This window comes from Emydura macquarii, unplaced genomic scaffold (assembly GCF_026122565.2).
Source record: "Emydura macquarii macquarii isolate MOO-44397 ecotype Brisbane River unplaced genomic scaffold, CSIRO-AGI_Emac_v2 contig_1644, whole genome shotgun sequence".
In the NCBI taxonomy this organism is placed as follows: domain Eukaryota; kingdom Metazoa; phylum Chordata; order Testudines; family Chelidae; genus Emydura; species Emydura macquarii.
Window position 1 is genome coordinate 26,424,038 of NW_027131781.1, and position 27,512 is coordinate 26,451,549.

General features: G+C 42.0%; 1 protein-coding gene across 3 annotated transcripts in view; it reads left to right on the forward strand.

Moving 5' to 3' along the window:
• Nucleotides 1-27,512, forward strand: part of MYO9A (myosin IXA) — a 372,546-nt gene that overhangs the window by 257,710 nt on the left and 87,324 nt on the right. For all 3 annotated transcript variants that reach the window (XM_067555993.1, XM_067555992.1, XM_067555994.1), the window contains exons 13-15: nucleotides 20,363-20,484; nucleotides 24,621-24,762; nucleotides 27,052-27,247. In XM_067555993.1, the coding sequence (XP_067412094.1) occupies nucleotides 20,363-20,484; nucleotides 24,621-24,762; nucleotides 27,052-27,247 (460 nt within the window). The remainder of the gene's footprint in view (nucleotides 1-20,362; nucleotides 20,485-24,620; nucleotides 24,763-27,051; nucleotides 27,248-27,512) is intronic.

Consider the following 27,512-nt stretch of genomic DNA (forward strand, 5'->3'; position numbering starts at 1 on the left):
TTCACAAACCTTGGTTACAATGAGCCAATATCTCCATCCATGTTTTTGAAAGGCCTATGGGCCCAGCAGACACTGATTTTATTTTGTAAACCTACTTCCTAAACATGGAACCTCTGACAACTCCAGATACTTTGTGGTCAAGAATTTGCCTATTTTGTGCAAAATTCTGGCCAGGCTGTTAAAATTATCTCCTACCACCCTAACACACATTCTGTTCAATTCAGTTAGGAATTTACTAAGTGACTGGCTAACAGGTGGACAAGTGGTGCCAAGTGTAAGAAAAAGCCACTCCCCTCAGTTATGTATTGGGGCGGGGACAGTCCATCCTAGATAATGTTTGGAGGTTGATTCATGTTCATTTGTCATTCCTTTCATTTCCTGTCCTTGTGGCAGATTATTCCATAGCACAGTACTGTGTATCTCCTTTCTCCCAGGGCCAGGCACAGCTTTTCATTGTTGTTTTGGTAGATATCTTTTATTATTCCTGGTAGACTGAAGACACTCTTTCTTGTGGTTCCATGTATTTGGGAAATAGGAGTGGAAACTAGTTTCTGTCTTATCTCTCCTCTGTCATATTGGCTGTATAATCACTCTTGTCTGGGTTTAGACAGTTTCGTGTTGCCCCTTGTCAACAAATAGCCTGTGATCTCCAGTTCTTTTGTGAGAAGCTGCCTTAGTTTTGCACGTTTTACTGCCGTGAGGTATCTGCTAATGTGGTATCCTGTGCAAAGTTCTGTAGCAGTCCAGGTACAAAACAAATCAACACTTTGCTTTGCTCTCCATGTGAGTAACATATTGATATTTTAGATGATGGTCTAGCATATTGGGCGTTTTGGTGTTAAGTGGGGTTGTGTTTGCTCCACTGGTCCAGATATTGGAGTTCTTGAGCCTGGAGAGCTGTGTGTATATATATGTATATGTATATATATATGTATATGTATATATATATATATATATAATTAATAATTTAAATAACTAAATCCAAAAATCATAATTTCATTTGGATTTGGTTTTTAATCCTCAACATCCACATTGCTTATTTGGGGTGGAAGTCTCAATGATCTTTTGAATCAGTGCTGTGTTATTTACATGTGACCATACTCCATGGTTCATAAAAATAAGTAATTTATTTGCTATGGAGTACTCTGGAAGTTCAAGAGATTCCTGGAGGCATCTGGATATGTACCAAAAAATTCAACATTTTGTCTGGTGTTTCTGCCTGTTAATTGGGTGACAGCATGTGAAAGCCATGAGGCATGGACTAGATGGCATTAGTCAGATATGATGATTATAGGAGGTAAATAATCTCTTTCCCCTCTTCCTTTTCTAGCCATTTTAGTTCCACATATATTGATGGACATCATTTTAACAAAGTTTATTTTTGAACAAATGGTTTACTGATCTTTTCTAGTGGGTTTTGACTCTAATACTCAGTGTTCATTTTGCCGGGAGTTTTGATCATCTTCATATTAAGGGGCTGTTAGTAGATTTTTTGGCTGGCTGACTGTATTTGAAGGCTTGGCAGTGAACTGCTATACAAGCCTCAGGAAATATAATCTATGTCTAACTACCAAAAGAGAAGTAATTTATATATTTTGGTTTATCCAGACTAAGCTTTCATTTGTGGCTATTTATATCTTTATAGGTATTAAAATTGGTTTTAAGCACTTGTTTTATTTTTAAATCCCAAAGAGAATTCAAGGAGATTTATTTATTAGCTGCCTGTGAATGAAGCACAGGTGTCACAGCAGGGAGGGAAAGAGGGTCCTATTGTTTGAAAGTTACTGTTGAATTTTCAGGAAAGAGTGTCTCTTTCTTAGGCTAAGTCAGATCTCTCTATCTGTTCTGAAGCAATAAATGATCTTCTTCACCAAACACAAATACTGCAGTTAACTTTGTAGGGCTTGTCTTCACATGAGTTATGCTTTGGAGGTTGATTAAACTAATCAAGCAGAAGTGATTCTGAAATAAGAATCCACACATGATGTTTTTCCAGAATAGCTGTTCTACTCTAAAGTCACACCCTAATTTGCTCTGGAATAACTTTCATGTATAGACAAGCCCTTTGTGTATTGGTGCTACAAGTGTGAGATAATACATGTACACTTTGATGATTTATGCAGGGGAGGATCTGAATAAGCTGATTAGTTTTTACTCTATCTTTTGATCTGTTCAAGCAGCTCTGGAATAATATATATTTTATATTCCATGTTTCTAGGAAACACAACATGCTCTACTTTTGAAAATCATTCTATACAAAGATGCTTTCATTGCATTGTATATTAAGAGCCCGTCTTTCTTTATGTGCTTTTACAAAGTTAAAATATACAATACAAAAGTAATTATCACCATATATTACATAACGAACTGCTCACGCCATCATGCGTTTGCCCATAATAATCAGTAAACCATAACTCCACATTATAACCATCTGCCCACCCCCCAACTGGCTGTGGAGAGGAGGAGGGAAATCAGTCTTGCAGCATGCCTGAAGTGCTGGTATGGACAACGCTATGTCGGCTGGAGACCTTTCGTCCCACTGACATAGCTACCACCTCTCATAGAGGTGGTTTTATTATGCCAGCGGGAGACTTTTCTCCTATCGGCATAGAGCATCCTCACCAGACATACTGCAGCGCTTCTTGTGTAGACTAGCCCTGAAAAGTTAACATGCCTCAGAGTTGAGGGTTCTTCAGGGAAAATGCTCTACCAGTAGCCCCCTCTTCTTTAAACTTGGGGACTTGCTGGCAGATTGATTGATTGCTTCTACATCTAGATCACCTAGAGGTGGATTTTCAAATGACGACAAAGCCCCAAGCCATGCAGGTCTGTATGGGTTAATAACAGCACCAGAAAGTCTAAAATTAAGGTGTTACCTCTCGGAAAACTGAAAACTATTCTGTTTAGAGAGAATATAGGAATTGCCATACTGTATCACCATCTATCTCTGTCAGTTTTAGATGCCAGTTTAAAGCGTTGGTCCCAATCTTCAAAGCAATTAATGGCTTAAACCTCAGTTTATATTTAAAGACTGAATGTCATTCTACAAATTGCTGAGATGGTTTCAGTTTGCAAAGCTTTGTAGAAAGTCCTTTAGAACAAAGTATTCTTGGACAAGGGGAACTGGCTACAGAATGAACTTCCAGAGCGTCTAACAGCCTTCAGGAAATGCAGCAAAATTTTCCTCTTCCAAAAAGCCTTTTCACCATAGCAAGGATGACACTCAGAACATTTACACCACTTTCTACTCCCCCTCCTCCATCTAGCCAGACGCCAACCGAGCCAGTATCAAATTTATAATGGCACCATTGCACCGCACCCACACTCGGAAAGGGCCCATTGTGGACCCACCTAATCCATCCACACAGCCGAGTCTGGCCTCTCGTCCAGGACAGTCCTATGCCCAGGCCTTTCTGTATGAGCAGGGGGGCTTGCTGCCCAGCAGCCAGATTCCACCATGTGGGCTGGGCAGGGCTGCTGGCCATGGGGCTGGTGGGCATGCATGGGCTCTCGGGGTCGCGTCCCAGGGGTCTGTCCAACTCCCCAGTGCGGTTCCAGTTCCAAGCAGTCAATGCTGCCAGCTACCTGGGGCCTCCACCTACCTCCCCTGGGCCAAGCCACCTGGGACTGATGCAGAGGATTGGCCAGTGGAGGGGTACAGCCCAGGGGGCTTGGCTGGTCCCCCACCAGGCAAGTGGGTCCTGAGGGAGCCCGGCCAGGACAGGCCTCACTCCAGCCCAGCTGATCGCACTGCTCCCAAGGGGCCAGAACAATCCCTGCCCTAGGACCAGCCCCAGCTGTGCTGTCAGCTCAGTCTGGTGGACATGGTCACCCCCCAGCAGGGCTGGTGAATGCAGCCAGGGCACAGGGTGTGAGGGAGTGGGTCTCTGGGGGCAGCACTGGGCAGTGGGGGTGTTGGAAGTTTATGTGGTTTGTGGCATTGGGCATATGGGGGCCTGTGAGGGGCACTGGGGAGTGGGGGAAATGTGTGTGTGTTGGGGTGCTAGGCAGTTGTGGTGGGGCTGGAGGGGCACGAGGCAGTGGGGGGCGCTGGGCATAGGGGTCTGTGGGCAGGGGGGTGCTGGGCAGAGAGTGGTGGTGTGCAGGGTGCTGGGCCATTTTGGGGAAGGGGGTCTCTGGTGAGGGGGTGCTGGATATAGTGGCTTGGGGGGGCGCGGGGTGCAGATGTTTTGGGCATGGGGGGTAGTGTAGCACAGCATGCAGCGGATGGGCCTGCCTCCGAGGGAAAGGGGTACGCTGGCAGCGCAGGGCCGTGTGTCCCAGTGTGCATCTGGCAGCTGCCGGTTTGTAAACAGTGACCTCGCACTTGGCTGGGCAGAGCGGGACTGCCCACGCTGCGACGTGCCGTGCTGTGTCACATTGCTCTGAACCAGCCCCTCCCTTGCACCATGCCCCATTGCCCCCATGGGGGCACATTAATATGTTTGGCGCCAGGCCTACAAAAGGTTAATCTGGTTCTGCCCCCAACAAATAAAAGCTGTAACAAACCAACCGACCAAAGCAAAATATCCCGACCAGTGTTTTGACACTGAAAAGGGAGGAGAGTCAGAGACTCAGTGAAGAGCCACTTACTATTGATTTTACCTGGAAGGCTCTCAGGCTATGTCTGCATCAGTGGCTCTCAACACGTACCTCTGGTTGAGAACCACTGGTCTACTCTACAGATGCTACAGCAGCAGAGCTAGGTAGGTGATGGAAGGGATTTTCTGTTGCTGTAGTAAATCCACTACCTCCAGAGGCAGCAGTTAGGTTGATGGAACTCTGTTCATTTCTGTTTTGCAGTTCACTTAATTAGTGTAATTGTTACTGAGCCACTCTACCTTGAATGGCCCCTTAGAACATGGGCTAACTACTTATGCTAAACAATCTGTTCCATCTTGCATTTAGCCGTGAAGCTTGAAGTACTTTGCCCAGCCCCAAGGAAGAGCTCTATGTGGCTCAAAAGCTTGTCCAACCAACAGAAGTTGGTCCAATAAAAGATATGACCTCACCCCTCTTGTCTCTTTGAATTGACACGCAGTCAGGATCTGAGTTTAATACCTCATCCAAAAGGCTCTAGTGAATTTAAAAAAAAACCAAAACATAGTGATGTGCTCCACTCATCGGAGATTAGATAAGTGACAGATTAAAGCAAGGTCAAACAGATATAACAATTTGGACCCTGCACTGTGTACAGTAGTTCTAGCACTTCACCTTCTGTCCCCAAATGCACACAGTTTGTTTTCCAGCACTAGCCCGCTTCCTCAGACTGGTTGTTGGCTTTGTGCTTTTTATTAATCGAGAATATATGTACCTTTAATCACTCTGTGGATTAGGGAATAATTCTATTTGTGTTTAAAAACTAAATCAAAGTCTGAAGACTAATACCAATAGAGGACATCCAGGTTTTCCATCAAGGTAGAGGAGTTGACTTCATCACATAATAAGCCATAGGAAAAGACCTTTTGGGTCACATCCACAGTGATGGGTCTTCTGTCACTTCCCCGCCGGGAAGACTTTTTTTTTTTTTTTTTTTTTTTAATATTTAGCCTATGTTTTCTAAAATGCATCCGATACTCCTCATTGCATCTCCTTATACCACCCTAAAGAGTTTGTCTCCTCCTAAGTGTTTGCATCCAACAGTCACGTGTAGACTGGTATTATTTTTCTTTAGGGGTCACTTTACCAAGATATTCATATTTACTGTAGTTCTTTTAATTTTGACTTGTAAGTAAAACTAGAAATTGTGCTGAATTCTGTAATTTTTACCCTAGATTCTGCGTAACATTTTTGGGTAACATGATTCTTTCCTCAATGAACTTCATTGAGCATTTGAAAACGCTCAATTGTTCAGTGAATACATTTTAATTTTGTTGCTTTGTTTTACTCAGGCTTGTTTTTAAATCCTTCTGTACCATGATGGGATCATTTCTATCTCATGTTTTCCTGCAGAGATGATCCAGTCCCTCCCTACCAAAGTCTCATGTTCAAAACAATACAAAATCAAGACCCATGTTTTCTAACTTGTGTGGGTGCTCAGGGTAGGACACACATCCTTGGTGCGTGTGTGTGTGTGTGCGCGTGCGTGCGTGCGCGCGCCTACCTGTGTTTGTGCCCTGCATCTAGGGTGACCATGTTTCAAATTCCAAAAATGAGAACACTGCCCAAGGGTGGGCAGGGGGAGCTGAAAGGGGATGTTATTCGGGGGTGCTGGAGGAGTTACCTGAGAGGTGCTAGAGGCGTGTGTGTTTGTGTACTGGGAGGGGTATTTGGGGAGTGGAAGGGGAGGGTGTATGTTGGGAGAGGGTATCTGGGAGGGTGTTTGGGAGGTACGTGGGCCTCACTTTTGAGTTGGGGGACAGTGTTGCTCCCTGGCAGGGTGACTGGTACAGACCTGGGACACAGTGACAGCTGTCATCTAGTGCCCCCCTGCAGGACTCTCCCTTCCCCAGGACTGGGAACCTGGGGCTGAGTGGGCAGGATCCGGCAGCTGTGAGGGACCAATCAGATGCAGATGCAGGGGAGGGACCAATTGAGAAGTGTACCAATCTGGGCTCTTCCTGAGCTGCAACATCTGCTTTGCAAAAAACCCAGACATTGCTTCTTATTTGAAAAATCCACCTGGACAGTAGGCGGAGGATCAAAAAAGAGGCAATGTCTGGGGAAAACCCAGACATGTGGTAACCCTACCTGCCTCCCCAGCTGGCAGCCTTATGGATTTGCATGTCTGAATCAATACTGCACATTTGGATGCACACACATTTCAAAATTTGACCAAATTTTTATGGGACTTTCAATTATTTAAGGCTTTACACCTTTATTCCTGTGGTACAACATTCACATAAATATGGTGACTTGAGAGTTTGGCTTGATCAGAGCCTTTTTGTCAGGCAGGCAAAACCCAGGCTAGGTCCTGTCCTCGCTAATGCTATAAATCAAGCCATGCTCACATCTCTCTCCAGCTATTGGATTAAATCAAGAATTTATTTTTCTACTGCACAGTGAGAGGGAGGCACTAACCCCCTCCCCTGTAAAGGCTGGATGAATGAGTGAACTGGGAGGCATTAATTCTTGGCTGCTTTGTGGGTCGTCTGGGGAGTGTTCAGTAGCTTCTGCATGGTTGTAAAATAGCAAATACTCCAGCAATACTGAGCTGCTAGAGTCTGGAAAAAGCTGATTATGCTATTTTGACCCTGCACTGAGCTCCCTCTGCCCAATTGCAAACTTGGGCACTGAATGCAGAGCCAAAGTACAACCATTCTTCAGCAGACTCACAATGCGGGACCTTCTGTCTGTCAGACTGTGCATCAGACCAGGGTTCAGTCACATTGAAAACAAAAAATAGAAAAAGCATCCAGAGTCCGAACATTGGAATCCAAGGCCAGGTCTACACCAGTAACTTTTGCAGTTATGCTAATGTGAATTAGTGGTGTGATTCTGTATGAAATTTTTATCCTGGCAAAAAGCTTTAATTTATATGTAGTTACACCAGCAAAAAAGTCCTTTTGTTGCTACGTCTCCTTTAGGGGAATTTGCTGGTATAGCTATCCCCTCGCAAACCCTTCCTAGCACAGACCTGACCTAAGAGACTCCCTCTCTTTTAAAACAGGCTGGTATAAGCCAGCTGACATTTGAATAGGTATGCAGTGTTGTTGCAGCCGTGTCAGTCCCGGGATATTAAAAAGAGAAGGTGGATGGGGTAATATGTTTTATTGGATCAACTTTGGTTGATGAGAGAGACAAGCTTTCAGATTACACAGAGCAGAGGAAGAGCTGTGTGTAGCTTGAAAGCTTGTCTCACCACCCAAAGTTGATCCAATAAAAAATATTTCCTTACTCACCTCATCTATTTAAATAGGTGGTAAATTGGAGTTACCATTTCCATTGAAGCGAATTGGCGCATAACATGTCTATTAAAGGTATTGTTTATCTATTAAGGCAAAGGGTGCTGCATTCTAGTGATTTCCTTTCAACTATAAATGTTGAAATGTATTTGTCTCTGTGAAGAGTTGCACTGGTTTAATTAAGAGTATGAATTTATACTGGTTTAATTAAACTTGGGCAAATGCCTCTGTGGACACTTTCCCCTTGGTTTTAAGAGGGTTTTTTTTCAGTTCACCTTAAATCTTTTCCCAATCAGCTTAAGCTTGACCTTATTTAAATGTCTCAGAAATAATTTTCCAGTATAAAAGGTCTCTGGAGATCTTAATCCTGCCAAAGCAGACCAATCCTGGGCATGTGGGGTTTTCAGTTGTCCTGTGCAGACATCAGGCAGGACATTATGTTGTCTAGAAATTACGTTTGGGTACAGCTCATGCAATGTAGGCAGAAAAATAAACTCTGCCGTACCTGTGTCAAGTAACTGAGAGCCGTGTCTCTCAGCCTCCTACACTGCCCCTCTTCAGTTGGTGGAAGTGCCCCTGGTGAGGACACGCACCGACAGAAGGAAGCTGTTGTGAACATCAGCCACCTCAGTAATTACTGGGGTGGCTGTAAATCGACTTAACCTAGGTCAACTTACTATTGTAGTATAGACATACCCTCAGACTGTGATTCAAGAAATACTTCTTGTTCACATGACTGTGGCTCCTTCTCCTTGGTTCTGTTTCTAAAGGCATCCCATCTATTCACCTGTCAAAGTAGCTAGAAAAAAGGAGAGAGAGTTTTTCCATTATGAGTGTCTGCTGTAAGAGAAGCAAGAGTCACCCTCATGAACCAGAACCACCAGTGGAACTGGAGCTGCCAGCAGGTCTGGAGTAACTCGTTAAGAAGGAATGTCCAGGAGATAAGGAAACAGTCAACTGGACAAAGAACATCTAGGGTGAGAGGAGAGAACTATGTGGCAGGGCAGTGGACAAGATGAGAAATGAACCAGGAGGTAGAGGCACCAAGACCCGGTGTGATTGAGATGGGAGTGGGAGATGAAGAGAAAATCACAAGTGGGATTATTTTCTTCAAACAATGCAAATCACTGATTTCATAGCGCACAGTTTAAAATGACAGAAACATGCTTGTACTACTATAGCCATGAGAGCAATAGCTGTAGTTGCCACCAGGTCACTGGGTGATCATGAATGGGAGAGGAGGAGGTCTGCATGACTGTGGATGGGAGGAGAGCTGGACCATGAGACATTGGGTTCAGCCTTGTGCTATGTCTGGTCATCACAGCAAAAGTGTGGCGCCTGGTTGCAGGTTCCCAATCTGCAGACAGCCAGTCACGCATTCAGCCTCTGGAATAATTTTAGAGGAGCCTCAACACTGCACTACATCATGTCCCCAGATGCAGTGGCTACCCAAGGAGCCATGCACTAGGAGAGGCTCACCAGGTGCAGTGCGCACAGCTTCTTCCAGCTTGCCCCCATGCTGCGGGCTGATGAAAGTGAAGGAGTGATGAAGTAGGTCTGGCTTTCTGGGAGAAGTCCTTGCTGGCTGTTAAAGCCAGTAATACAGACCCTTTGCACAACCTGAATGGCTCAAAAGGGCTGCAGCAAGCTCACGAGCCCCAGTATTTCTCTTAAGATGTAGCCCACACTATGAAAAAGTTTGAGTACATTTGATCTACACCATTGACAAAACAAACAGTCCCTCCTCCCCATCTGCCAGAAACAAATCATCGATATCTTGAATCTCTTCATTGACTTATGAAGCAGTCTGACGGTGGATTTTTAGCTTGCCTGACTATGCTACTTTGAAGACTGCAGTGATTTTTCTTCTGCAATCATGTATTTGCTGCAGGTCAAGGTCCAAAAGGGTCACTCAGGGTTTGTTGGAAATGTATCAGAATAGCTGTTCTGGAATAGTTATTTCAATATAAGACCGCATGTGGACAATTATTCTGGAATAAAATGGTCCATACAGAAAGTTATTCTGGAATAATAATAATAATTCCAGAATAGCTCTTTTAATACATTTTCAAGGGTAGACAAACCTTTATGCATGGAGCAGTACTATCGACTCTGTATTTATTTGGTGCTTATCAATTTGTTTGACTTTTAGGGACACATTTGGAAGACAGAGCACATTGGGTCCATCTGCCAACATACACATCCTGCACCCACCAACTTTGCACAGATAGATTGGGTAATTGCATTTGTTGGTGAAAGTATGGGCATTCCACATTTAAAGAATTTAACCCTTAACATTTTGGATTTTTAATTGCAATTTTATTTTTAAAGAACAGTACAAAAATATATTAACAAAATTAAACTGAAAAATTGAAATAAGTGGCCCACTTTCAGTTGGCGTGCTATCAGATTAATAACTCTTTTTGACCTGATAGTGTTGCTAATCCCAACAATTCAGAAATCATGAGTCAAGCCCCCCCAAATCTAAAGATTGGATTAAAAATCATGAGATTTAAAAATAAATGTTTTGGGTTCTTTTTATTTGCCTTTCAGTTTCTGAGCATTAAGGGTACACTTGGTTCGTGTTTTCAGGCTTTTCTCTGCAACCATGAAAGCTTAAAAAAAATCAATATGAAAGCTGAGATTCTTGCCTACTCACTTGCCTCCAAGTGCAGGGACTTTAAGTAAAACACCACATACCACGCGAGTAAGTTGTCTTTATCAACACATGGAAACATGACAATTCATGTGTTGTATGAGACACTCCCTCTTTCAATGCACATATGAAGTAGCTGGAAATTTACAAGAAACTTCCATGAGTGAAACAAGGCTCTTCAGGCATGGTAATATACAATGTGAATGGAACAAATATTATCGTTTGCAGCCCACATAAAGACTCTAAGGAAAGTACAGTACCTGCTGTGAATGTATAATGCCTGGTTTTCAAATAACACTACCATTTATTTAAAATAAAAATAAGAGTGTAACAATTAATGACTAACTTGGAAAATTTAAGGTTCAAAACTTAAGCAGTCTTCGTAGGGTAAACTGTGACTTAGCAAGGCACTTGGATATTATTCTTTACCATGATGGTAGTGGTCAGAGGCCTGAATTGAGAGCCCCATTGGGCACCAGTATCACCACTTCTCACGATTTCATCAGGACTCTACTGCTTTTTGGGGTGTTTTCTTTAGCAAGGCTGCCAGCTCATGACCTTTCCCTTGTTTAAAATGGCCCTCACTTCCTTACTTTCTATCTGAACATGGAAATTAGGCTGCCTTTAATAAAGTTGGCTGCCACCTCCCACTGTTTTCAGTGAGATTGAAGTCATGCCAACCAGCAAAACGGCTGCCATTCTATAGTCAAGTGGACTGGACAGGACACAGGGACTGTGAGGAGCAGCAGAGTCTCTGTGAAAGAGGAGTGGGGGAGCAGGAGACAGATTTAGGAGTTACAGGGGAATGGGATGTGAGGGGGTGGGAGGGATGGGAAGGAAGGGGGCTCAGAACAGCTGGAGGGAGGGGAGAATTGTGGGACGGGTGCTGCCCAAACTTGGGCAGAGAAGGGAGGAGGAGAAGAGGCGGGAAATGTTTCTTGCAAAAGGCTACACCAGTCCCACATGGTTTTTATTGTAACACTGTCGCTTATATGAATGACTGATATGAGTTTAAAGTTCTTTAATATCTGTATCTGTAACTCATCAACCCTAAATATTAATATAAACCCTGTGTGCAAGTGTGAATCATGAATACGATGCAGTAATTAGATCAGTCAGTGGTTCTCAAATTATTGACAATCCAGTCCTCCTTTTATCAAAGGATATAAACTTAAAGAGGGGAGAGAGTCAAGACAGGATAGGAAATGGATAGTAGTTGCCCTGTTTTAGGGGTGAGAAGAGGGTAAGTGGCATCCCCTTCTGATCCGCAAAGGAGAGATGTGTATTTTTTTGGTATATTAGAGGTTGACTTTTCAGATTCACTAGCAGAGGAATAGATGGGAGCGAAAAAGTCCAAAGAGAGACAAAATAATGATTTGTTGGGGTGGTTACATTTCATGGTATTTGGGGCCAGTTTTATTATTTGGGGGTCTGACTCATGATTTTTGATCTCTTGAGGTTGGCAATGTTGCATATACATAGTAAAAGACAAAGAACTACTTACATAAATAACAAGCGGTAGGGAAAAGGAAGAATTATCATCCACAATTCTATGGATGGGAAACTGAGGCCCAAGTAAATTAAATGACTTGACCAAAGTCACATAGGGACTCTGTGGCAGAGCTGAGACTTGAACCAAAAGAAGCCGAGTTCCAGTCCAGTCTCTTAACCACAAAGCTCGTCCTTCCATATTCACTGCAGGTATCACTGTGATGAGTGCTCTGGAAAACCTTATGAATATAATGAGTGAGTAAACTCCCTCCTCCCCCGGTGATCCCTCCAGGTCAGTGAGTGAGTCATATTGGAAATGAAGAGCGTGGGGCAGTTTGCGTTGCTCTTACCTGTGCTGTGGATAATCAGGAGTTAAGTTGTCAATGTAGGTGTGAAAGGTTCAAGCTTGAAAAACTAAGCTGTTTGTTTTAGTTAGTCTGAACCATTGAATAAGCATTCAGGCCCCGTCTACACTTAAATTAGGTCAATCTATCTGCCTTGCTCAGAGCCGTGGAAAACTTCACAACACGACCTGTGTGACATAGTTGTGTAGACTTAACCTGTATTGTAGACACAGCTAAAATTCTTCCATTGACCTAGCTACTGCCTCTCAAGAGAGTGGATTTACTACATTGCTGGAAAAACCCTGCTACGCTGGAATGGTGTCACTTCAGCTGTGCTACTGTAGCACTGGTAGTGCAGACATACCCTTGTATCTTTCTGAAGAGTTTAAACTTGTATTTACTTTCCTATATCAAAATGAAAATCTGAACAAAAACTCTTTTCTAGAAGACATCTATGTCTGGGCTGACAAATGATGTCCCAACTTTCAGACCTGTGCACATTTAACATATGTATTATAAATATATATAAAATATAAATTGTATAAAGCCCTTATTGCCACCAGCATGCTCAGGCCATGCAGAAGCTGTTAAAAAGAGTCACAGTAATAAACAGATGAAGTAGGTAAAAAATAATTAAGGGGATTAATGGAAATACTTAGCTGCAAGCACTGTTATAAACCTGTTAGCTCATCTGGGTTTTCTTTGATGCTACTTCATTCAATATTACAAAGATCAAGAAAGATGATCTCATTTCTTGATATTTTTTCTCCCTTTCTCTATGCACAGTTAGAAACATTTAAAGAGAAGGTGGATATGTAATGAATGCTTTCCATATTATTAAGCCTCAGAGAGTAACTTCAATTGTGCAGTAAGGAAGGTTGTTCCAGATGAACATGAAAAACACATTGCAGAGCTGTTGTTCTGTTATCTTGGCTGCCTTCCAAAGAGACTTTGGCAATAGTTCCAAACCCTGTAGGAGCCAGGGCTGCATTTTTTAAAGTGAAGTCATAAATGGCAACTCTTGCTGTTCCCCTCACCAGGCCTCCCCTTCTCCTGCAGAAATAGCCAGCGTGGTAGGTGAGGAGGATCTCAGCTCTCTTCGAAAACTGTAAGACCACCTGTCACAGAAGTACTTCTTTTTAGAAGTCCTTTGTTTCTTAACAATAAATGGGAAAGCAGCACTCAGGGTCTGTAGGTTGTAATTTGTATGAAGGTAACTTCATTTTCATTTGAAAAGAATCTGCCCTAAACATTGTACTTTGATTCATTTTGGCCATGTCTACACTGCAAGTGGTATAGCAGCACAACTGCAACTATGCCGCTGTAGTGTAGACACTTGCTACAGGGACAGAAGGGGTTTTTCTGTCACTGTAGTAAATTCACTTCCTCGAGAAGCAGTAGCCAGTCAACAGAAGAATTCTTCCATTTACCTAGTGGTATCTAGGGGCATAGGTTGGCTTAACTGTGTCTCTCGGAGCGCAGCTTATTCAACCTAAGTTTTAGATGTAGAGCAGGCCTTTGACATTTTAACACATACATGTGTGATATAACCTTGTTGGGTCTAGATCCGTGGCCTGGCATAACAGAGATTTCTGAACTTGATTATATACTTTATATCCTTTCAGGTTCAATCAGGAAATACACTTTTTAGTACTAGTTAATAGCTAGAAGAGGGCCAAGGAAGGAGGTGGGAGTATAGCCTCTGCACACAGAATTGGACACCAGGAACCATCAGATTTCTAATCTTGATTCTTAAAATGACTTTGGTTTTGTGTAAATCAATCTTTCTGCTTCCATTTCCTCTGTTGTAAAATAGAGTGAATACTTAATTCACCCTACACAGACATTGTGAGCACTAATTAATTAATGTTTGTAAAGTTTGTTTGGCGATGGGAAGTGCTGGATAACTATTCTTATCTTTTGATAGGATTAAACACGTGAGTAGGCATGCAGTCATTTTCACTGGGATCTTTTTCATGATTATGTAACGTGCACTGGTCCCACATGGTCATAGCTGAAATGCCTCTTCTTTTATAATTAAATGCCACTGCACCAGTGGTTACTAATATCTGAGCTCAGAGTACAATGGAGAGAAATAACCCTGAATGAATAAAATTGTCGGAGTGAAAGCCATACGTACTGTGTCTGATTAAGGTGCTGTCAGGAGCACGCAACAGATGTGTGATGCCCACTCTTGCTAATGTTTCATGCACAGACACTTCTCCTTTATGGATTCTTACGAGAAGAACCTGTACTTACTGAAGAAATGTGTTCCCTCAAGATTGGCAGGACTTTTTCTGCCTTACTGTCCTGTAGGATTCATTGACTTACTAGTGCAAGTGTAAAAAAAGAAAAGATTTGTCTCTAGTTTGGCAGCAATTTGTCTTTGATTTCTGACTTCTATGCTACAATGTGGTTCCATTGTTCATTGTATAGAGATCTTCAGATACTAAAATTGTTCCATTCTAATGCAGCATTTTCAGGGATTTTTTCTTTGTTATATGATTTGTACACTTACCAACTTTAATAGTGGTAAATATCAGCAATAGTGACCATAACATAATAAAATTTAACATCGCTGTGGGGAGTGGGAGGGACACCAAAGCAGCTCATCATGGTAGCATTTAATTTCAGAAAGAGGAACTACACAAAGATGAGGAAGATAGTTAAACAGAAATTAAAAGGTACAGTGCCAAAAGTGAAATTCCTGAAAGCTGCATGGAAACTTTTTAAAGACGCCATAATAGAGACTCAATTTAAATGTACACCCCAAATTAAAAAGCATAGTAAGAGGACCAAAAAAGTGCCACTGTGGCTAAACAACAAAGTAAAAGAAGCAGTTAGAGGCAAAAAGTCATTCTCTAAAATGTGGAAGTTAAATCCTATTGAGGAAAATAGAATGAAGCATAAACTTTGGCAAGTGAAGTATAAAAATATAATTAGGAAGACCAAAAAAGAATTTGAAGAACAGCTAACCAAAGACTCAAAAAGTAATAGCAAAAAAATTAAGTACATCAGAAGCAGGAAGCCTGCTAAACAACTAGTGGACCCACTGTATGATCGAGATGCTAAAGGAGCACTCAAGGAAGATAAGACTATTGTGGAGAAACTAAATTAATTCTTTTCAATGTTCTTCACCGCTGAGGATGTAAAGTAGATTCCCAATCCTGAGCCATTCCTTTTATATGACAAATCTGAGGAACCATCCCAGATTGATGTGTCATTAAAAGAGGTTTTGGAACAAATTAATACATTTAAACAGTAATAACTTACCAGGGCCAGATGGTATCCACCCAAGAGTTCTGAAGGAACTCAATGTGAAATTGCAGAACTATTAACTGGTATATAGCCATTTGGAGGATAGCTAATGTGATGCCATTTAAAAAGAGGGCTCCAAAGGCAATCCTGGCAATTACAGGCCGGTAAGCCTAACTTCAGTACCAGGCAAATTGGTTGAAACTATAGTAAAGAACAGAATTATCAGACACACAGATGAATATGATTTGTTGGGGAAGAGTCAACATGATTTTTGTAAAGGGAAATCAAGGTTCACCAATCTACTAAAATTCTTTGAGGGGGTCAACAAGCATATCAATAATGGTGATCCAGTGCATATAGTGTACTTAAATTTTCAGAAAGCCTTTGACAAGGTCCCTCACCAAAAGCTCTTAAGCAAAGTAAACTGTCAGGGGATAAGAGGGAAGGTCCTCTCATTGATCAATAACTGATTAGAAGATAGGAAACAAAGGGTAGGAATTAATGGTCAGTTTTCAGAAGGGAGAGAGGTGAATAATGGTGTTCCCCAGGGGTCTGTACTGGGGCCCAGTACTGATCAATATATTCATAAATGATCTGGAAAAAGGGCAAACAGTGAGGTGGCAAAATTTGCAGGTGATAGAAAACTACTCAAGATAAGTCCAGAGCAGACTGCGAAGAGTTACAAAGGGATCTCACAAAACTAGGTGACTGGGCAAGAAAATGGCAAATGAAATTCAGTGTTGATGAATGCAAAGTAATGCACATTGGAAAACATAATCCCAACTATTCATATAAAATGATGGGGTCTATATTAGCTGTTACGACTCAAGAAAGAGATTTTGGAGTCATTGTTGATAGTTCTCTGGAAATATCCACTCAGTGTGCAGCAGCAGTCCAGAAAGCTAACAGAATGTTAGGAATCATTAGGAAAGGGATAGATAATAAGACAGAAAATAGCATATTGCCTCTCTATAAATCCGCAGTACACCCATATCTTGAATACTCTGCAGGTCTGGTTGCCCCATCTCAAAAAAGGTGTATTGGAATTGGAAAAGCTACAGAAAAGGGCAACAAAAATTATTAGGAGCATGGAACAGTTTCTATATGAGGAGAGATTAATAAGACTGGGACTTTTCAGCTTGGAAAACAGATGACTAAGGGGGACTGTGATGGAGGTCTATGACTGGTTTTGGGAAAGTAAATAAGGAAGTGTTATTTACTCCTGATAACACAAAAACTAGGGGTCACCAAATGAAATGAAAAGGCAGCAGATTTAAAACGAACAAAAGAAAGTATTTCTTCACACAGTGCACAGTGAATCTGTGGAACTCCTTGCTAGAGGATGTTGTAAAAGCCAAGACTATAACAGGGTTCAAAAAAGAACTAGATAAATTCATGGAAGATAGGTCCATCAATGGCTATTAGTCAGGATAGGCAAGATTGCTGTTTGCCAGAGACTGGGAATGGCTGACGGGATGGATCACCTGGTGATGAACTGTTCTATTCATTCCCTTTGAAGCACCAGGCATTGGCCACTATTGGAAGACTGGACTAAATGGACCATTGGACTGACCAAGTATGGTTGTTCTTATCCCTCAGACTTTATTCCCATATCTTAGGTGATCCGGTTTAGACACATTACAGTTATTATTGTATCAACAATGCACAGCTAGAGTTGGTTAGTTTTCTGATGGAACTTTTTCCATTGGAAAATGCTGATTCATCAAAAGCAAAACATTTTGCATAAGTCTGTTGATTTCAGTGACTTTTAGGAAAAAAGAATCAATGGATTTTTGGAATAAAACATCGACTTCACTTTAGAAATGATTTTTTTGTTAAAAGAAATTTTGTATTTCACGTTATAAAATGATTTTTTTAAAAGTAAAAGTCAAACAAAATTTAACCTTTAAACTGACCTGAAATATTCATTTAAACTGACCTGAAATAATTTTATTAAATTTCATTTTGTGGGAAATTTTGAAATTTGTGTCTTGTTCTATTCTGGAATGGGGAAAAAAATTAGAAATCATGGAATTTCCTGCAAAATGACAAATCCAATTCCTACCCACCTCTTGACGCAGCATTTTTAATAGGAAACCACGTGAGAGCTACATGTGAGAGCTGAGTTGCTCACTGATTGACTGAGAGCTGGAGGGAGGTCTGCCAGCTCTCTCTATTTGCTTAGGGAACTCCCTCTTTAAACCAAAACAATATACAAAGACACTTAATCTTATGAGTTTCTATTGACAACAAACCAAAACAACCTCACACCTGAATGCTCTTGCGATGTCATTGTTAAAAACCATTGATGATGGGGACAACATAATTTACAATTAACCAGCAGATTTCCTTGTGAAGTCTGCCAAGACACTTGACAAACTCTCTCGCACGCAACCTCACATTTGTTCATTCTCACATATGCATACTCTTTTATGTAAATTAATCATCTCTGTTAACTCTGTGTCAGGAGCTATTAGCAGACCATAGATATTTATTAAGACTGGTGTGCTCTTCAGGAACAGGACCAGAGGTTGAGTCCTTGTCTACACTAGCACTTATGCCACCAAAACGTTTGTTGTACAGGAGTGTGAAAATACACCCCTGAGGGACATTAGCACTTATGCCGGCAAAAAACTTACGTAGACAGTACTATATCAGTGGGAGACGCTCTCCTGCCGACATAGTTTCCGCTGCTTATTTAGGTGGTTTTATGATGTCGGCAGGAGAGCTCTGTCCATCAACATAAGGCAGCAACACAAGCACTCTTACAGTGCCCCAGCTATACTGATACAGCTGTGCCACTGTAAGTTTTTAAGTTTAGACTAGCCCAAAGTTTCCAGGTCTCAAGTATGTTCACTGGTATTACTCTTTGGCAGAGTCATGCCTTTGGATTTGGCACAGGGCTTCCGGTAAAATGCTCACATACGTTGTCTGCTGGACAGAAATGAAATGGCTGGACATTGGCTCTGAGGTAGATTAATATTTTGAAGTGCCGTTCCTCTCTTTAAGGGGGCTAGTTAGTGGAAAAAACTAAAGTTATTCATTTATAGACAATTTCTTTAAAAAGCAGTAAGAGTGCATTGGACACCTGTAAAATGCATATTTTAGGTGCTACACACACGCACTATATATATAGTTTTAAAAATGTGTATATTATGGAGAGAGAACTAAAAAATGTTTACTGCATTAACGTATTCTAGAGATTACACTTTCTGAACGGACTGAACTCCCTTCCAAATGCATTATAATTATCTATACTGTAAATGTCCCTAAATGGTTTATTTTAAACTTTTCTATATTATTTTAACTTAAGAGGAGCCCCCTTATTTTCAAAAGTTGGAGGGTCAGATATTTGTTGATGTCAATTAGCTGAGGATATTGCCCATAAGAGAGAGAATCTTTATTCCCAAAATGAAGTTAGGAGGCAGACCCTCAGCTGCAGTAAATCAGATATAAAGATAGAGATAAAATTACAAATAATGACTAGTTAAGAGAACAAAGCAGTAAAATATTGTTTACTGTGTAAGGCACAGATTAGCTACCAAGATTATGCTATAATGACTCAAATGAAATCAAAGGTATTAGATGTAATTTCTTTTGTGTTACCTAAGGGCAATATTTCCTAGCTGCTGGGGCCCATTGAAACAGTAAGGTTTTTATTGTTTTCCTTTATAAACAAATAAATTACAATAGAACCTCAGAGTTACAAACTGACCGGTCAGCCAAACACCTCATTTGGAACCGAAGTACACAATCACACGGCAGCAGAGACCCCCCCCAAAAAAGCAAGTTACCAGTACTGTGCTAATCATAAACTACTAAAAAAAATAAAGGGAAACCAGTATTTTTCTCCTGCATAGTAAAGTTTCAAAGCCATATTAAATCAATGTTCAGTTGTAAGCTTTTGAAAGAACAACCATAATGTTTTGTTCAGAGTTATGGACATTTCAGAGTTACAGAAAATCTCCATTCTCAAGGTATTCATAACTCTTAGGTTCTACTGTAGATAAAAGTAACCCATATCTAATTCGTATTTCCTACTGGTTGTGTGTTGTCTAACTTTTGTTTTTTGAGTGTGTAGTGGGCCTGAGTGTGGACAATAAACTGTTGCATTATTTTCATGGCAACATTGCGAACATATCACATCATTTTGGGACAGCCAGGCAGAACAGAGAAAACATGGAAAAGTGATGGTACAGTAGGTACAATATTGTATACAGTAAATACACTGTATAGAGGAGAAAAAATAGGGAGAAAATTGTTTCTCTCAGAAAGTGACAAAAGGAATCTTTCTAAAGGTGTCTTTATGCATTGAAATAATTTTAAGGATTGATGTGGCTGAATATGTAAGATGCTCTGGTTTTCTCTGATGTTTAACTTAAGCAATATTTTACTCTCATACTATCTTCTGCAAAGAAAAAATAATGGCATGGCATCATCCCAAGAATTAGCCCCATCATGTTATAGATTTTGAGAATTTTTATATGAATTTCCAACAAAGCCTTTGGTGCGTCTCTTTTCATCTTTTGCTCTTGACTTTGAAATACATCCCTAGGCATTACCTACAAATTCTCCAATGGAGCAATTGAAAGACATGGTATGTTCAGGATCCTATACTTCCTCCGCATCTTCATTTTAGCGCACTTCATTATCGTCTAAACTAATTTTTCTCTGTTCTTGTGAAAAGGAGAACTTCTGCCTTTTGTAGTCTCAGAACCCAATTTTATTTTAATAAACGTCTCTGTGTATTCATTTTTATTTTTCCCCAGGAGGAGTACAGAGCAGAAGGCATTAGCTGGCACAACATAGACTATATAGATAACTCTGGCTGTATAAATCTTATCAGCAAGAAACCAACAGGACTGCTCCACCTGCTGGACGAGGAAAGCAAGTGAGTATGAAGCCTTTCTGAGAGCCACGACTTCGGTCGCATGTTCACTTAACTCCAAAGGCTTTACATTGCCCTAGCCAAATTATGTGTGCGCCAGGCAAAAGGAGGGATGCAAGGTAGGTGATGTAATATCTTTTACTGGACCAACTTCTGTTGGAGGAAGCTGCAAGCTTTTGAGTACACAGAGCTTTTCTTTAGGTTGCCAAGAAAGAAAGTTAGAGAGAGAGCTCCTTGTAACTTAATCTAGTATTGTTAAATGGAAATGTTGAAAATTCTTTTCTTCCCTGATTTTTTCAGTATTTGTGTAAAATGCAGTCAAACGATTGTTTATCCTGAAATCTTATCTATCTTGGTAATGTTTGCCAGAAAGATACCTAACACACTAATCATTGTTTCTACTTATTTATTATTTCTGTGCCCTCCTAATCGTTTTTTTAGTTAAACAGCTTGCCTCTAAGTGTAATGCAAACAGTGAAGAATTAATAAAACAAAACAAAAAAAACTTTAAAACTATGAACTAAAAATGTTACTTTTATCAAGAGTCCCCCCATCATAGGGAAGAACAACTAAGGTTACACTTACTTTGCTTCTGTTGTTCTTTTTGCCAGGTCGGTGTCTCAGGGCATGTCTACACAGTGACACTTAGGAAAGTTAAGCTGAATTAACTAAAGATATGAATTTATTGTATATTAGTTAAAGCGCATTAAGTGCCTGTGTGGTTCTGCTCAATCAGATGTAAAGTGGCCTTAGTTTGCTTCCAAAGTGAATTAGGCTAGGTCAACATTTAAACTGTTACATCAGCACAGCTGCAGCGCTTCAGTACAGACACTCACTACAGTGACAGGAGAGCTTCTCCCATCGCTGTAGTTAATCCATCTCCCCGAGAGTCGGTATCTAGGGTGACTGACAAATTGCTCCTTTGACCTAGTGCAGTCTACACCAGGGGTTAGGTTGGCTTAACTACATTGCACAGGGATGTGGATTTTTTACATCCCTGAGCAACGGTAACTGGGTTAACCTACCTTTTTAGAGCAGACCTTGCCTTAGTCTGTAGCAAAGTAAGGCCCCTTGTTTTTGAATGAGAGCATTCACACGGGGTGGTAATATATTTTAATTAATGCACAATACATTCATACCTACGGCCTATGTCTATACTTAAATCGCTACAGTGGCACACCTGTAGAGCTTCAGTGTAGACCAATGGTTCCCAACCCATGGCCCGCAGGGCCTTTCAGAGTGCCCCACAGCTCCCCTCCCACTGTTTGCAGAAGGGAGCCACTGCCTAAGTATCCAGGCGGGGTGCGTTGCCGGTGCAGGATCCTTGCTGCAGACAAGGGGACGGGAGATCAGCGCTCCCCTTTCCCCTGGCTGTAGCAGGGAGCATGGCAAAGCGCTTTGCCTGGGTCCATAGGCACTGGGGTCCCTGCTGTAGCCAGAGGGAGGGGAGCACTGATTTCCCGTCCCCCTGGCTGCAGAAAGGAGCCACTGCCTAGGGACCCAGGTGGAGGGTACAGTTTCCCTGCTGCAAACAAGGGGACGGGAGATCCTTCTCACTCCTTCCCTCTAGCTGCAGTGGGGGGAGGGGAGCTGCTTGCAGAGACTGGTGGCCCTTCAGGATTGTAAAAATTATATTTGTGGCCCTAGAGCCGAAAAGGTTGGGGATCACTGGTGTAGACACTCACTACAGTAACAGGAGCGGTTCTCCCATCGCTGTAGTTTATCCACCTCCCCAATAGGCAATTCTTCTGCCAACCTAGTGCTGTCTATGCCGGGGGATACGCTGGCTTAGCTACGACTTTCAGGGGTGAGCGACATAGCTATGCAGATGTAACATTTCAGTGTAGACCCGCCCTTACTTAATTTGGCTTAATTTCTCAGGTAGACAAGCTCTTAGACTTGTGGGAATCTTGTCCTTAATCCTCTGAATGTAACTTTCTTGGCTCATGGGCAAGAAATCTCCAGTAGGATCCACTGGCAAAGTTCCTCCTTGATAATTCTGTCGGAGACAGGTGGGGAGGCTTTACTCTTTTCTAGTATAAACCACAAGGCCTGCTCTCAAACTTGGTGACTCCTCCACCATCTGGAGAGGCACAGTCCTACAGTGGGCTCCCCAGTCCACGGCAGTGCGGCTCCATTGCAGCTGTTCTTTCAGGGACCTCCCCCAACAACGCTAGGGAGTCCTGCAGTAAAAGTGACACAGCACTAAGCTTATATTAACTTTTCCAAAGACTTTCTCCACAAACTCAGAGGGGATGAAGGGCTTTTCAGCCTGCCCAGTCTTCGCCACTTCTCTCAGAATGGAACCCCAGATCCACAGAGCATGGCCACAGGACCCAGAAAACAGTGGGGAAAACAGTCCCGCAAAGACAGATGATTTCTTCATGCAGGAAGTGAAAGATCTGCCTGCTGAGGGTTCCCCAATACAGAGATATGGAGGAGGGCAGTAGTTTTTTGAACCACAGATTAATTTGAATTTAATTTTTTTAAAAGCTAGCATTTTAATTAATTAAATATTTTATAAAACTTCCAAATATGGATAAAGGCCCTTTCGATTCCTGTGAATTGCAACTGCAAGCAATTACAGTAGAACCTGAAACATACGAACACCTCGGGAATGGTGGTTGTTCGCAACTCTGAATTGTTTGTAACGCTGAACAAAAAGTTATGGTATAGTACCCTGCAGTCAGTGTCTTCCAGCTGAGGATGGGAGAGATCTCTGCAAAGGTGGCACCTGGCAGCACTACCTGGTTTGCAAGCAGCTCCCTGCCCTATTCCTGTTTCTTGCCTTTGGGCTCAACTGGGGAGGTCTGCCCTGCACCCTGGGCACTACAAGCCCCAGCCCTCAGCTGTCTCCCCAGGGCTTGCTCTGCTCAGTGCACTGCTCGCCACGCTCCAGAGGCAGCACGTGGCAGGCGGTTGGTGCCAATCCACTGCCAGGGCCCCTCCTTCCCCTGCCCCTTGCACTCCCAGAGGTGCTGGCAGGACCCAGGAGTGCAGCCACGAGCAAAGCTTGGGCCACATCGCTGCACAGGCTGTGGACCCTTAAAGCTCCTCCAGAGTGCAGCTGACTCCCACTCCAGCTCTAGGCCAGACTTGGGCTGCAACAGCAGCAGCAGCTTGCTGCAGCAGGGCATGGACTGAATTTGCAAGCTTGTCCCCGTTCTGATGGGGATGGTGGTGAAAACCACATCCCCCTCCCAGTGGGGTGGAATGGGAGGAGGTGAAACAGCACCGTTGGCTTACAGGAAACAGCGCAGACTCCGGACTGTTTCTGCTCTGCATGCCAACCTTTAAGATGCAATACGGGCACAGTACAGTATTTGCTTTCTTTCTTTTTTTTTCTTTTCCCCTCTGCTGCTGCCTGGTTGCTTACTTCCGGGTCCATGTGGTGTTCGGTTGACCAGTCAGTTCATAACTCTGGTGTTTGTATCTTTGAGGTTCTACTGTAATACACAAAGTTCAAGGGCAGTGAATTGACTTTCTGCTGCAAAAATGCCATGGCCTTGGTTCTTCTGTCCATCTATACTAGTGTAAATCAAGAGCAATTTCATTAAATCAGTAGAGTAATACTGGTGTAAAAGTGGTATGAGGTGAAATCAGGCCCTATGAGTTTATTTACACACATCTGTGAACGTCTTTAAAAATTCCCTCTTGCTAAGATCCGTAAAAAACTTAAATACTTAAGTTATGCCTGCAGCTAAAATAGCTCATTAGTAGATGTGCAAATATGCCATATACTCGTGTGCTGTGTATTCTGAGATACAAGGCTGAAGACAAATATATCTAAGCTCTGGGTAACTGCAGGTATCTAGAATAACCAATCTACTATGAATATATTATTGCAAATAACTATGTGCATGACTATACTTTTGTAATTGACTCATTCTAGACCCAGTTCGATGTACTAAATATCTGCAGTTGGAAGCTTCATCAGATGTGTATAATATGCATTTGTATGCAGGTATATGTTAGCATACGTATATTGTCAAATGCAGCTCAGTACTGGGTATAATAGCTGTAAACACAGAAAAGAGAAAAGCACAATGTTCCCTATTCATAATTTATGGTCTGTCAACAAGGGTGTGTTTTTTTTTCTTTGACTTCACAACTGCCTTCATTTTTTCCCCTTTATCCAGTTTTCCACAAGCCACAAACCAAACACTACTGGACAAGTTTAAGCGTCAGCATGAGGGGAATTCTTACATTGAGTTTCCAGCCGTGATGGAGCCTGCTTTTATCATAAAGCACTATGCTGGAAAAGTGAAATACGGAGTGAAGGTCAGTCACAATAGCAGTTCACTAGGACTTACGTTAGTTAAAATGCTTACTAGCTATGACAGGGAACCAATGTATCCAAGACTGTAGCATGGATGAGTAAAGATGAACTCACTTTTATTGTCAGCTAGAGTTCAGAAAAGATTATTTACATATGTTGTTTTGAGGGTGCTTTGAGTGGGAGAGGAGTTGGAGCGAGGGAAGAAGTGGTGCTTGGGAGAGAAGTTGGATGGGAAAGAGAGATGGAGACAGACGTGAGAGGAGTGAAGGAGGGAGCAGGGATTATATTTTCAAATTCTTGTGCCCTTTTACATGGTGTAGATTCTGCTCATAGTCACTGGTTGTAATGTGGACAGTTAATAGCTGCAGTGGTCTGAATTTAAAGCCACTGCAAGTTGCTGAACTGGGTGTCAATATGAAGGAGGTAGGCACAAATAGGGAATGTCAGGCTGTCTGGAGTGGCACACAAATATGGGCAGGGCAGACTGTCAGGAAATACGGCACACCCCCCAAAGTGGTTTTATGTTCTGTAATTAGAGTTCACCAACCAAGTAACAAGTGTGAACTCCCAAGGCACTGTAACAGCCTTGCCATGGAGCTGTAGACAGTCCCCTAGGCGAAAGTATTCTGGTCTAACTTAGCACCCCCGGCAAGCCTGCCTCTGCGATAGATGGTCCCTTACACCAAAAATGTCAAATATTCAGGTTACTCCCAGTCCCAAAGAACCAGTCACTTACTCCAGGTCAGTTGTACCAAGGGTTGCCAACCCTCCGGGATTGTTCTGGAGACTCCAGGAATTATATCTTTAATTAAAGATTGACATGTGAGGAAATCTCCAGGAATATGTCCAACCAAAATTGGCATACCTTATGCTGGCAAACCTTTTGTCACCCGGGAGTGTGAAAAAACACACCCCTGAGTGAAATAAATTTTGCTGGCCTCAGCGCTTGTGTAGCCGCGTTATGTTGATGGGAGAGAGCTCTCCCGCCGACATAATAAAACCACCTAAATGAGAGATGGTAGCTGTGTTGGTAGGAGAGTGTCTCCTACTGACATAGCGCTGTCCACACAAGCGCTTATGCTGGCAAGATTTATGTTGCTCAGGGGGTTGTTTTTTTCACACCTCTGAGCAACAAAAGGTTTGCCAGCATAAGTGCTAGTGTAGACAAGGCCTTAGATTACAAATTCTTTGGGACAATAACTGATTTGTATTTGTCTGTACAGTGCCAACCTTGCTTGTGTATCGCATACATTAGCAGTTCTCACCCTTTTCCATACTATGACTTCCATCCCGGCTAGCCAGGACACCTCTCCCCTTAGCAACTGAGAACCTGTTCACTAGCTCCAGGTTGGGAACTCCTGGAATAGATTGTGTATTATTCAGAGTTGCCTGGAAGTATTATGGCACTGCAGAGGAATTTCCTTTGAATTCTTGCAAAGAAACCCAGGTTTACAGTGCAGTGTGGACGCTGAAACATGGGCTTGGATACAGTGAGTCTAAAGCCCAGATCCAACAGACCTGATCTTAGTGTGCTGTGCAGACATCCCCACAGACAGCCTTTGAAACACTAAAGGATACAATTTACAAATATATGCTTCTTGTCGCAGCTTCCTCTACCTTGTCTGAAGCTCTAAATTGATAGCTGATAAGTTAAAATGATTATTCTGCTGGAGGAGTGCTTTATAATCTAACTTAACTGACACAAACTCCATGCAAACTGAGTGTCTGGGTGTAGAATTTACTTGGATTTGCATGGCATCACCAGAGTTTTGGGCTATGGTTTCTAGGATTACAGACAGTACGTTGTTTATGAATCGTATACCAGAAATACATGGCCAATTGCATTTTCTTTGTCGTTAGCCATTTTGCTATTAAATAACTGACTAGGATTTTTGCAGGTGCCTATGGGAATTAGGAGCCCAGCTCCCTGAGGCATATTTTAAAATTTCATGCTAATTATTTCAAACTTGACCCCGTTTACATTTGTCACTAAAAGTATTGGGCCAAGTCCTCCTGACAGCTGTTTGGCATCTGGCCAACTCATGTGGGAGACTACATAGGTGTTATACTGTTTAACTGTGTACCAAAAAATGACATTAAAAGAGTATTTGTGGAGTCAAGCACCACCTTTTAAAATGTCTGTCTTATAAAACTGTGTCAGACTGAGAAGTTTCATTAAATTGTCTTGTTTTCAAAAGCTATCAGATGCAGAAGAACATGAAGATGGTATAAATAAGAAGTTTTCATGTTACAAGAATAATCAAGCCCTCCTCTTTTCTTTCTCTCACTAGGATTTCCGGGAGAAAAACACAGATCATATGCGGCCAGACATTGTAGCTCTCTTAAGAAGCAGCAAGAACGCCTTTATCTGTGGGATGATAGGGATTGATCCAGTGGCCGTATTCCGCTGGGCAGTCCTCAGAGCTTTTTTCAGGGCTATGGTTGGTTTTAGGGAGGCTGGAAAACGACACACTGAGAAGAAAATTGGTGAGTAGCAGTTATTAGCAACCAGCCTCTGCACATCTTTGTATTTTAACTATACATAATACATGCACAATATATCCCTGACAACTTCTGATTTCAGATATTCCTGTATGATTAAAATGTTATCCTATCTAATTTACACACATGCTCCTCTTCCTAATAACGTGTTCAAAAGCTGGTAAATTGAATGGCTAGATTTCTGAGTAAAGAAAAGTGTGTCACTTTACATGTGGAATTACAAATGGAATGAAACCTTAGCAATTTGTGA